This window comes from Schistosoma mansoni (genome assembly GCF_000237925.1).
Source record: "Schistosoma mansoni, WGS project CABG00000000 data, chromosome 2 unplaced supercontig 0108, strain Puerto Rico, whole genome shotgun sequence".
NCBI classification, from domain to species: Eukaryota; Metazoa; Platyhelminthes; class Trematoda; order Strigeidida; family Schistosomatidae; genus Schistosoma; species Schistosoma mansoni.
The window spans coordinates 326,551-339,929 of record NW_017385999.1 but is presented as its reverse complement, the minus strand read 5'-3'; the positions used below and the strand labels follow the sequence as shown (position 1 = coordinate 339,929).

General features: G+C 35.3%; 1 protein-coding gene across 1 annotated transcript; it reads left to right on the top strand.

The window, feature by feature from the left end:
• Positions 1 to 12,675: 12,675 nt before the first annotated feature.
• On the top strand, positions 12,676 to 13,104 carry Smp_140320 (hypothetical protein; the record flags this gene model as incomplete). Its single annotated transcript, XM_018791603.1, has 2 exons — positions 12,676 to 12,688; positions 12,776 to 13,104. The coding sequence occupies 2 exons, from the start codon at positions 12,676 to 12,678 to the stop codon at positions 13,102 to 13,104; spliced, it is 342 nt and encodes a 113-aa protein (XP_018645211.1).
• Between the last annotated feature and the right edge of the window lie 275 nt (positions 13,105 to 13,379).

Below are 13,379 nucleotides of genomic sequence, written 5' to 3'. Positions count from 1 at the left end.
CATAAATTAAATACTTATTTTACAAATCTTCCATCAATTGTCCTTTATATTCTTCATGATTCTTCCAATTCTCAACTCCTTCCTGTGTTTTTTTTCAGTTCAATCTCTCCAACCTTCTTTTGACAGGCATTTCATTTCCGATTAGTGTTGTATACTACTTAGGTGGACAGACATAAGTAATATACATCACAGTGGTATAACTAAAACTAGTTCGTGACCGAAGATCTAGGAATATTCTGTCATCTACATAAAACTATACACTGAAAGCAGTGTTTTAGATAATACCACTAATAAGTAATTTTGAAATAATTTTCATATGATAAAATGTGTGAATACAAGTTGTAACTGCGGAAGTATTTATGTTTCTGTTTGATATAACAGATGTTTAAGTTTAAAAATCTTATCATCATGTTAAGAAAAACAACGTTTACAGTACCACTTAGTTGTTTCCATATCAAGAACTTATATGACGAATTAAAGTGTTAAATGTTACCATTATCTCTTAAATATATCACTGTATTTAAGTACCTACTCATTACAGATATAAAGTGTAATTAACCATTTTATTCTTAAATATAAATTACCCTTTCAATGAGTAAATTAATGTAAAGATGAAACATATCAGTAAACGTCCAAACTGATGGTAAATCTAAATAAACGTCATGGTTGGTTCTTGCGTACTTTGAACAGACCAGTACGGTTATATTGTTGTAAATATCAGTAGGTATTTAGGAGATGAATACTAAATGTGGGATACTCTTTTTTCTCTTTCTCTCTCAGCCTGTTACAAGTTAATAAATATGATATGCAGTCATAGTTTTATTTAAATAATTCAATAAATGATATAAAGTATTCAATGTTGTCACCAGTTTTTAAAGTTTTTCATAAAGTTAACAAACCAATTGCCATTATCACAGTTCAAAATGAAACATGAATATTCTTCTGAAAAATGCTACTCAGTAGTAACAAATCAGTCTACAAAATAAATTTTTGCAATCATTGTTGTTTCGAAACTATACCACTTGTAACTCTATCATTTAATTCATGGTTTGATATTGGATTGATCTGATTAAAGTGAATTAAAATTACCACTAAACAAAAGTTGAACATATCACTTAAGATAAATCACACTGTTTTTCCTTTCATAAAGTGACTAATTATAAGTACTCAGGAGCTGTTTGGTTAGCTTAATTGCTTATATATCCGAATTTCCGAATACTACGACCGGAATTTCTATTGTGCACAAAATTATGTAACTGAATAAAGCAGAACTGTAGTGTGATGGTCCACAGGAGTTACTTGGTAAAATAGAAAAACCATACTCCGATACTTCATTTGCAAAATGTTCATTAATTTTCTTAGACTTCACTGTTCCTGCATTTTCATACTAATTGCTTTCTTTTCCCACCCCTTCCTCCTCAATTTTCTCAACCTTCTGCTGTCAGGTATTCTATTCCTGATTGGCGTTATATACTACTTATATCGACATAAGTAGCATACCACAGAACTATTTGAAATTTATTTAAAAATGCATTAGTGAATGTACAAACTATTGGATGATACAAGATTTTCAAAAATACTCGTTATTATTCTATGAAGATATGGAATCAAAATATATGTGTGTTAATGTTTTCATCAAAACTGACATTTCTCAGTCAATTGCCAGTCAGAATGACTAAGTTGGATGTCTATAGACGGAAAGATCGTTAATATAGTAAACGAATCAATAAATAGGAAGCTGAATTCATGCATATACAACTACCGTCTGTCCTCTATGTAAATAGCGATCATCACTTTTAGCACTGTACTTTTTTAAAAGCACTGCGTACTAACTTATCTGACAAATTCTGTTGAATGAATTGCTAGTACTGTTCTCGAAGGTTATGAGCGTTATGGCTAACGGATTACGAACTTTATTTACAATGAACTGTTACTATTTAATCGTCAATCTTTTTGGTCTCAAGACTCAAAAGTTAAAAGAAACAAACTGTGGTTGGTGGGCTTACGTAGAAAAACTAATTTTACCTACACGAATTTGAATACTGTTCAACTACTTCCCTCAGATGGACACTCACATATCCTGATCTCCATCTAACGAATAACAAAGTGATCTATAATCTCAAGAATCTTTGTAACTAAGTTGCAAAGTAAACCATACACCACTAGTGCTCTTCTTATATGACAATTGTAAAAATATTCGAGATTAAATAATGGGACAGTTTTGGTGTGAATGTACTATAAAAACAACTGTTTACATAACTAAATGGTGAATAGCTTGACAGAATGCTTTTATCTATAACTGAAAGCTACTGTTAGCACTAGTACATTGGAATCATTACCATTAGCAGTTTTCATTATTCAATGGACATTAAACGTAAACTTTATTAATTTCTTAGCTACCTGGTTCAAGTTCGTATACGGAATTCGCCTAGTGAAACTGTTATAACTTGTGATACATGTGCCCTGTTAATATATCACGCGATATGATCGCCAATTAGAGTCACCGACTTATTGACCGGATCAATGACAAATAAACCAGTACGAGCAGCCTAGAATTCTTATTCGTCCTTGAGATAGCAACTTCTCGTCTAACCCAACCGATTCAGTCCAGAATGCAAACGTCATCCTCGGTTATATTGATTCATACATTTCAAACAGACTTGGTTTATATACAAGCAAAATCAGACCACTTCACATCATAAAATAGAAAATAACTTCTGTACAAGATCAAGCCAAAAAGTGGCTGTGATTGTGAGAAAGTGTGACCAGTAGTTGGAGAATAAATTGAGAATAGTAAATCATATAACAGTAACTAATAGGTCAAATAAAAGCTTAGAATAAGAAAAATCGGAATATATACAGTTTAATTTTTTAACAGTCATACAATAAAAATATATACATAAAATTAATCCATAAATAGTTCTCAAAAGTTACCTTTAATTTAATCTTCGCTAGGACATAACAAAAACAAAATTAAATGCTATAATTAATTATTCAAAGCAGCTTGCTCTACATGTACGAAACGTCCATGTCTAAATAAGAAAATAAGCTTTTGAGTGAAAACTATTCAATCTTATTTCTCAATCTTTCCATTTTGCATACACATAGAAATTATTTCGAAGTCTTTAATTAGAATGACTCTCTCTGTAGCACTGTAATGGTTACACTAGGTCCCCATCCTGGATAAAGAACGAGAGTTGGGCGTGGGGTTAGCAACTTTATCCCATAAAATAGAACCTTTGTAAAAATCGGTAACAAAGTAAGACAGAAAAAAACTGGCTTTGTTTTCTTACCTCTCTTGACAAACTGTAATAGAATAATTATAGTTATTTAAAAAACATTGATCTGCTTAAACGTTTTTAAAATAAATCCTGCATATGTCCAGGTGTACACTGTTCGTTTGCTAAAAAGACCATTTGATTGACTACAAGCCATTTATAAATTCAGTCTGATTATCTGAGTTCAGTGGAGTCCATTTAATTTTGATTGAATTTTAAGTTTTTGGAATTTTGTATGGGAAAATAATTTGACCAAAATATTGTAGATTCAGTCATTTGGAATGTTATTCAACAAAATAGAACAAAATAATTATCGGCTTTAGTTGTCATTTATAGCTGTTAAAGAAGATTTTTACTCTCATAGAGGCTTTACGATGCATGAGTAATAAGGAGTACCTAATTCGTGTTTGTAAATAATAACAGCATTTTATAGATGAGACAGGTCTGTTTATTCAGCAAAATTTATGTCAGGCATGGTTTTTAAAGTGGACTGATGCATATGATAATTTTCATTTACGTAAGCTAATGAAACAAGAATTTATATTAAATTGTTGAGGTACACAGTAAACGTTGATAGATGATTATCAATAATTGGAGATTGTTAATTAATAATAACGGGGGTTTTAAGCTATATATATATATATATATATATATATATATATGTTTATATTTATATAACAGTAAATAGAGGTAACTCTGCCTGTAGCTCTTCTGGAGTTACTGCCGATCCCAAGCCCACACAAAGGAGGGGGGTTGGGCATTGGGTTAGCGACCTCATACCGTAGAAAACTGACCCGCCAAAAAACGCTAGCCAGAAATAATAATCCAAACTGTTAGTGGGATATAGATTGGATTAAGCATGTCTTATGCATGATGGTGTTGCTGCGCGCTGATTGGTTAATTTTAAACCGATCAGCCCGGGCATATTATTGCAGAAAAATCTATAAGCTTCTTATGTATATACTATAAATATATGAACATTATTTAAGCTATTGATTGCTGTTCACTGATCATTATTATTTTGAATACAATTTCATTCCTGTTCAACGTGTTCTGATTTTGGGGTCTTGTCGAGTGTCATCGTATAAGAATACTAAGCAATAGGAATAGCTGGGTCGTTTATATAGCAAAAATACAATTATAACACAAACCATTTAAACTCTGCCCTGGGAGTTGAAAGAAGAATTATAACACCTCATGACGAAAGCCGAGATCCTTCAGAAGTCACGAGGCCTATGCCACTTCCGACAAACACAGAAACAATTTTTATTGGTACATGAAATGTCCGGACAATGTGGGAGACCGAGAAGACCAGTCAAATAGCAAAGGAAATGAGGAAATACAACCTGAAGGTGCTTGGAATCAGCGAAATCCATTAGACAGAAGCTGGACAACAAAGACTAGATACGAGAGAGATGCTGCTCTACTCCGGTCACGAAGAGGAAAATGCTCCACACACTCAGAAGGTTGCTTTAATTCTGTCCAGAGAAGCACAAAATACACTTGTAGGATGTGAATCTCACGGATCCGGAATCATCAAAGCATCATTCAGAACAAAGAAAAAGGGGATCACGATGAGTGTTATTCAATGTTATGCACCCACCAGTGATGGCAAAGACGACACTAAAAATCAGTTCTACTCGAGGCTGCAATCAATCATAGCAAAGTGCACAAAAAACGACCTCACGAATCTGATGGGAGATCTGAATGCTAAAGTCTGAGTGAACAACACAGGATATGAAGATATAATTGGACGGCATGGACTAGGAGAGAAAAATGAAAATGCGGAGAGATTTGCAAATATATATGCATTCAACAAATTGGTTATAAGCCGCACAATATTCCCCCACAAACGCATACATAAAGCTACATGGATCTCTCCGGACCACATGACAGAGAACCAGATAGATCATATTTGTATCAACAAAAAATTTCGAAGATCAATGGAAGATGTGAGAACCCGGAGAGGAGCTGACATAGCTTCAGATCACCACCTGGTTGTGGCCAAGATGAGACTGAAGCTAAAGAAACACTGGACAACTGGACAAACAGCACTACAAAGGTTCAATACAACCTTCCTTCGAGATACTAACTAACTCAAGGACTTCAAGATAGCTCTCAGCAACAGGTTACAAGCTTTACAGGATCTACTGAAGGAAGAAGAAACTACGATGAAGGACAACTGGAAAGGGAAGCGAACAAGTAAGTGAAGAGGAGAATTGAAACCGAAAAGTGGAACTACATGGAAGAGCTAGAGATGAAAGTGAAAAAAGCTTCAAGAGAAGGAAGTATGACACAACGAAGAAAAAATGGCAGGGAGATATAGCAAACCAGAGAGACCAGTCAAGGACACAGAAGGAAGGACAATCACGGAGATTCAAGAACAAAGGAAAAGATGGGCAGAATATTTCTAGGGACTGCTGAATAGATCAGCCCGATTGGATCCATTGGACGTCGAAGTAGCACACAAACCTTACTATAGATGTCACTCCACCAACGATCGGAGAAGTCAAGATGGCCACCAGACAAATCAAGAGCGAGAAAGTAGCAGGACCTCACAACACACCAGCTGAAGCACTGAAGTAAGGCATTGAAGTGACTGAAAACATGCTTCACATTCTATTCAAGAAGATTTGGGTGGAAGAACAAGAGCCGACAGACTGGAAAGAAGTACACCTCATCAAGATACCAAAAAAGGAGATCTGAGCAAATGTGAGAATTACAAAAGCATCACACTGTTGTCAGTACCATGAGAAGTCCTCAACAAAGTGATGTTGAACCGGGAAGTATTCAGTAGAAGCCCAACTTCGAGATCAACAGGCTGGATTCCATAAGGATCGGTTGTGCATAGACCAAATTGTCACACTACGAATCATCGTCGAAAAATTAGTTGAATGGAACGCGTCATTATACATCAATTCCCTTAAACTATGAGAAAGCATTTGACAGTGTGAATATGAGAATACTATGCAAAATTCCTCGACACTTTGGAGTGGGTAGCTGAGAAAATCGTCAACATCATAGGAAGTTCATACGACGAACCACACTGCAAAGTCGTGCATGAAGGATAGCTGACAGATGAATTGCCAGTAGAGACTGGAGTCAGACAAGACTATCTACTCTCCCCCCTCCTCTTTCTTCCGGTGATTGATTGGATTATAAAGATTTCCACATCTGAATGGAAGCATGGAATACAATGGACATCTCAGAATCAATTAAATGATAGATAACCTAGCCCTTCTACTTCATACACACAAACAGATACAAACGAAGACAGCAAATGTATCAGCAGTCTCTGTATCAATAGGCCTCAACATACATAAAGGAGAATTCAAGATTCTCAAATACAACACGAAGAACACCAACGAAGTTCCACTTGGTGGTGAAACTCTGGAACATGTGGAAACATTCACGTACCTGGGAGGCATCTTTGATGAACAAGGAGGATCGGATGCAGACGTAAAGGCAAGGATTGGCGAAGCAAGGACCTCATTCGTACAAGAGAAGGACATACGTATCTCTAAACAGCTGTCAACTAATTTCAAAGTGAGAATCTTCAATACGAACGTCAAGACAGTCAGTTTTACTGTACGTGGAGAACTACTACATCCATCGTCAAGAAATCACAAGTATTTACAAACATTTGTCTACGCAAAATACTTAACATTCACTGGCCAGATGCCATTAGCAACAGTCTTCTGTGGGAGAGGACAAACCATCTGAGGAGGAAACTAGGAAAAGACGTTGGTAGTGGATAGGACATACATTGAGGGAATCATCAAACTGCATCATGAAGCAATCCCTAACTTAGAACCCGAAAGGGAAGCGGAAAAGAAGAAAGCCAAAAAACACATTATTCCGTGAAATAGAAGCAGATATAAAAAGGATGAATGTTAACTGGAAAGGACTCGGAAGGTTTTTCCAGGACAGGGTTGGATGGGAATACTGGTGTGCGGCCTATGCTCCTCCACGAGTGCTAACAGGCGTAAGTAAGTAAGTCAGTAAACAGAGGTAGATAAATTCCCAAAGTAGGTAGTTATGGAAGTCTCTGGCATTGTTGCTGACTTCATTAGTTTTACTGGACACTTATTGTCGGAAGGCCTTTGGTTACGCAAAACAACTAGCCAGCTTAATTCAAACGCTTATCAACATATTGTCAACTTTCCAAATATATCTTCGGACTCTTTCATTGGTGACTTTTGATTTGAAAAGCCTGAATATCTATTACAACTTTAGTTATTATTATGCACACAGAAATTTTTATATGCCTTTGCAGTGTTGGCTTAAGTATGTTGTTGCACGTCACTAAACTAAGTGAGTTTCAATGGTTTACCAACCCCACAAAAAGCTTGTGGCAATGAAAACAGTCTAACCAAAAGTCTGTTGCTTTCGATTAGTGGGTTTTTCATATATAAGAATCTTCCGCGTCGTATGTTTCTTTTATTGTATAGAACAAATATAGACAAATTCCGAATATTTATATAACTTGCCCTCAAAAATATGGACGAAACCTTCCATGGTTATAAGCGTAACTAACAAGGTTTGTTTTGATAATTTATAACAAACTTAGCATTAGGTAGACGGTTAGTAAAAGAATTCGGGTATTTTGTAGGAAAACTTACAAGTGAAATAGTAGTCTCAATTTGAATTTGTAGAGGTTGACTTTTGCCTTTTTAACATTGCTTTTTGTTGTTCTAATTTTTTCACGCACATTGTTAACGCACATGAAACATTTTAGCACTTAAACATACAATAACTCATTTTCACTTGTAATTCTAGATAAAAACGTATAAGTTGGTTCGACTTGATGATGCTACAGGTACTGTAGTTTGACAACACTTTACCAGCAAAACCTATGATTGAATCGGGCTGAAACTGTAAAATCAAAAGTCAGAAGTGAGGACGTTTGAAGATATATTTGATTGGTTATCAATATATCGAGAAATGACTGATCTAAAGTGGCTAGCGATCGCAGGAGAAGTTGATCACGGCATTCCTACTCGTGATCTTGTGCGGATGCATGAAAGACTGCCTTCAGCTAGGTGAGTCCATTAAAACTAATGTGGTCAGTATCCAGTGTCGAACACTTACAGAGCTATTGATTTCGGGGATTTATTTACCGCTACAGACTGATCACTCTGTGACTGTAACATTTATATTACAATCAGCTGTCTTAAACTACATGTAAATGAAAATCATTGTTATTTAGATATCTAGAAAAACTGATAAAGTGAATGTCGAGTGAAAACCATAATTATAAATTATGAATCAACTACTTACTGAACAGGTTGTGTATAGTTTCACAATATGCAGTAATAATTGGTAGTAACTTGTAACATTGTGAGTTTACAGTAATTTCCTATACTTAACTAAAAACAGAAAGTATAACGATTAAACTACTTTACATAGATTTTCAGGTGACCAAAAATTGCTTGAATCTACATGTACCGCGAGTGTGTTTACATTAATTATTGAAGTCAATGCTATTAGAAGTATGCATGTTACGGTTGATGACGTTTTTAAGATACCCTTTTTTGCCTTGTTACAGACTTTCTACCCAATGCTCAATTTATTTGAAACTATCAATTTCAATTTTACCATTGATTCATGACATTGTTAGTCATAACAAAGACGGCTAGCTGAGGGAGCTGTTAGATGTCTTGGTCATTTACCATGACAGTCTATCTGGAGAGGCCAGCGCATTGCTCTTACATTCATCTATCTCTGTTTACTCTCAACTACTGTAATCTTATACGTTGTTCGTCTGATACAGATGTCATTTGATTCCATAATATGTATCGTATTTTTATAAAAGTAATTTCTGGTTTGATTTCATAACTGTAGACACTAATGGTAAGCTATTGAGAACTTCATAATATGCTTATTTGTTTAACTTGTTGGTTGGTCGGTGTTCATAGTTTATGTAATACCAGAAACTAATTAATCTGTCCCAAAATGTACAGTAAATGTTTTTAGTGTTTACTTCTAACTCCATTGCTTCTGTCAGAATTTACCAGATGATGTCAAATAACCGAAAATGAATCTGATTTCTAAGATCAAGAAGGATCTAGTAAAATCCCATCCTTTTGTATCACTTTAAAAGACGAAACATGCTTAGTACCAATGAAATATCTCTGAGGATTGATCAGTGTATGTTAAGGGGTTACTGATCATCGCCAAAATCAATGATGGAAGGTGAGACTTATTGAACAAACGCCATAGAAATGCTGCATGTAACAAAGCTTCTATTTTATAAGTTTTGCTTCCCAATTCTTGTTGCATCTAAAATGTCTTTATGAGCTATAATTTTTTTTCTGTTAAGACACCATAAAGAAGCCTTGCCTGACCACCATTGAAAAATGACCATCAAGCCGAGAGACCCTGGAGGTTATGCTATTTCTATTCAATTCTAGTGAGCTCGCCGTGCCTATACTTCCTCATTTGATCGACTGAAATTTTCATCAGTGATTGAGTAAGGCATCTGAGTACAATTTTACCTTCAAAAGTTATCTAGCAAACTAAGGTAAATTCCTTTATAAATCGTATGAAAATACTTTATTGTACCATTGAAAATGAAACAAGACTGTTTTCAAGTGAACATTTTAATTTGATATACTGGTTAGTGTTGCGGGAGAACTGAAGACATTTGGCTGATTAAAACCTTTTTAGTGTACATCAATTTTACTGTGTTTTCGGATGTGTTTGTTTTACTTAACCTTTGTACTTATTTGTTTATATCATTCTTTTCGGACATTTTGGTTTCTTTTGTCATTGGTTTGGTATTTAGGAGTTTTTGCTCCGGGAACCTACAAAATTGAAGGTTTGTTTTGTAATTGTTATAATTATTGTTGTTAGAACGACTTTGGTCGACTAATTGTGAATTGCGAATAAACTTGGTATCTAATTTGGAGTTTCGGTTCTCTTGCCTACTTGGCTTCGTGATTTGTGAATATCGACGGCCAGTACTTCAATAGTTGGAACGGGCAAAAACTCAATTGGACGTAACAGTTAGGAAATCTGTTAATAGATAATGTGTTCCTAAAAATTAAGGTTGAGACACATAGGTTGTAAAACAGGCCATGATGACGTCACATAATTAGTACGAAATACTAATTTATAAAGAAGACAAGTTCAGTGATGTGAAGGTATGAAAACCGTGCTAGTTATCTGAGATTTTAGCAAAACCTCTCTCAGTATAGTAGACTTAGATAACTATTAGCATATATCTATAGATAAATAAGACTTATAGAACAGGTTATACTCTCCTACAAGAAATGATGGCTGAAAAGCTTGCTTCTGAACGGAATGATAAGTTACTCCGAGTTTACCTAAACGAAGCACTCTTCTAAAGTCATATCCATGATTCGACAGTATACCTTGTAAATTGTTGCTACATGTTGTCCCCAAAAAGATAATTGTTAAGTTCGCTACCTCATCAACGCAGAATACGGTATGCAACCACGAAACCTGAACGCATAAAATTCCACATCCGCAAATCAGAGGGGAGAAGAAGAATGGAGAAGTGCTAGTTGGGTAAGAATAAAAACTTAGAAAATCATAGGTATTTATAGATATTAGCGTTTTTCATATCAACATTATAATTCAGCCAATCCGCAAATAGGCATGTTACACTAATTTCCAATAGTAGCATGCCACGTAGATATTCTACAAAGTTCCATCACGTTCCGATTCGATGGAAACTCTTTGTCTGCTCTAGGGCCTCTGCAAACCCCGTAGTCGTTCTTGGAAGCCGCCCGAACTCTAAGGGCATTACTTAGTAATCTCAGTTAGAAACAACTATGTCTGTAAACGATGACCTCAGAACCGCAAGGAAATATGATTTTTGCAGCTTCCAAAACATCTCATGTGGAGTTTGTGTGTGACTTCATGTAAAAAATTGCTTGAAACTTTCTATGCAGAGTACATCTGAATCTATCTTAATGCTTGGATTCAAGTAGCCATTCCTTGTTCCAGATATGGAGCAGATTAAGCGACTTCGGCGGATGGTAAATAATGTGTCTTTACGTCTTTCTGACTCTGGTTTGTATAACAGACTAATAGTTCCTGACCTATCTGTAATCGCAAGTTACTTTTTGAAATTTTGGTGCATGACAATCTCCGCACATACACACTCTAGCTACTTAATCATCTTGACTCTTGCTGATGCACAGTATGTTGACTCTTTAATTCCTTTGTAACGTTGATTTTCCTTCCTTTTTTGGATTTGTTACGCCACACTTTTAATCGAGATGAAGATGTTTTAAACTAGGTGCAGAAACGTACAACAAACTAAGTGAAATGGCTGAGGAAAAACTAACGAAGCTAGATTACGGTAATCGGGGCATTTATTGATGTGCTGTAGAAGAATGAGAGGTGACCTAATAATGCCTCAAAACATATCTAGTATACCATATTGCCCTGACAAAGTTAGTCGTTTAGAAACTTAATACTGAGCTCCGTAAGGCAACCTATGAAAAATTGCACATTATAAGGAAAGGTCCCACGGACGCTCTAACTTTTTCACTTTGACGCCCGGTACAATTTGAAATAACCAATCAGATAGAGGTACTAAGGCATTCAAGAAATGAACTGACATCACGCGCTCGACCATGGATTATTATCTGCTGTTTTGGATGGCAGAATCTACCTCATATCTTGCACCCGATTAAATATTATCGTGATCATGTACTACAAGCTACTCATTTATTATCATTTCTGTCTACGTCCTATTGTTACACTAGTAGCTGTGAATAAATACTCGAAATAAAAAGTTCTGTAAGTTTTCGAAAGTGAAGCTAAATCCATTAGTTTCGTTGTATACACCTAACTGAAGTCTATCGGTCCGCACCAATTCATCAGTAGGTACGCCATTCTATTTGTCCTTTGCGACAACAAAACAGCCTTAATGGAGTGCTTGTAAACATATAGACAGCCTTACAAATATACCTTAGGAACCCTTTATTTAGGGCTTTTGATTTGGCTGGGTTCATATGATTCGATTATGAAAGTATGACATTATTATTACCATTAGCTTTATTCAATATTGTGTTTTTGGTGAAATATAGTATTCTCAGCACCATGTATTTCAGAAAGTTTCCGTTTCTTATTTCTTGATCGATCAGGACGACGAATATTGAGTGATCTCCAGTTAGTAGTTAGCAGTTCAGTCAATCGAGACAAATCAGTACAACTTTTTAAGTAGTGAGGAAATATAGATTACCTATACTTTTACTCTTACCAGAACAGATTTTTATGACATCAAAATAACAACAATAATCATTCCGTACATCATAATGATTACCTTAAATACAGGTTGATACTCTGTTTTGTTATAACCGCTAACGTTGTAAAGAATTTGTAGGTCGTTAACAATAACGTTGCCCCGCTGTGTTCGTAAATGGATGAACTTGGTTAGTATTTTAATGACTTTACTAAATTTATCTTTAGATAAACATGGGAACTCATGTGTCTTTCTTGATGTTTGATTGATTTTGCAGATAGTCTGCTGAATGAGTTGCACCAAACTAATCAGAAAATCCTGCAGAAAAATAATGCTCTTAATTCATCCTCCGACTGCAGTAGTACTCTCACTCATGTAACGAAAACGGACAAACGGATTGAATCAGATTACAATACTGTTGATTCACGACAATATCAATCAGGAAAAGCAGTTATTCGGAACGGTGATCATTCGAGTTCTACACAACCAGAGAGCGTTAATGATCTTAATAAAATGCTAACTGGTCTTGACAACTTTGACTATTTGCATACTGATGAAATTCCACAGGCGTACTTCGGCTTCAAGTTGACTGGTAAACGAAACTGATCACTTTTACACATCAATTTGTTGATAATCTGAAACTTTTCCTTTGATTAGTGCTAGTAATCAATCTTAATATTCTGTACTTTTAATTTTATCCTTCGTAAATTAGACGTCAAGACTTTGTGTGCATGCAGACCGTTTGAATCTATATGTCTGGCTTCTCGGTTCTCCCGAATAACATTAAAATAATTCGCAGTATCCTACTTAACAACTCTATCAATGGTGAAAACCTTTGTGTATATTGTTACTGTTTTCCAACTGATTGAATTCAGAGGTAA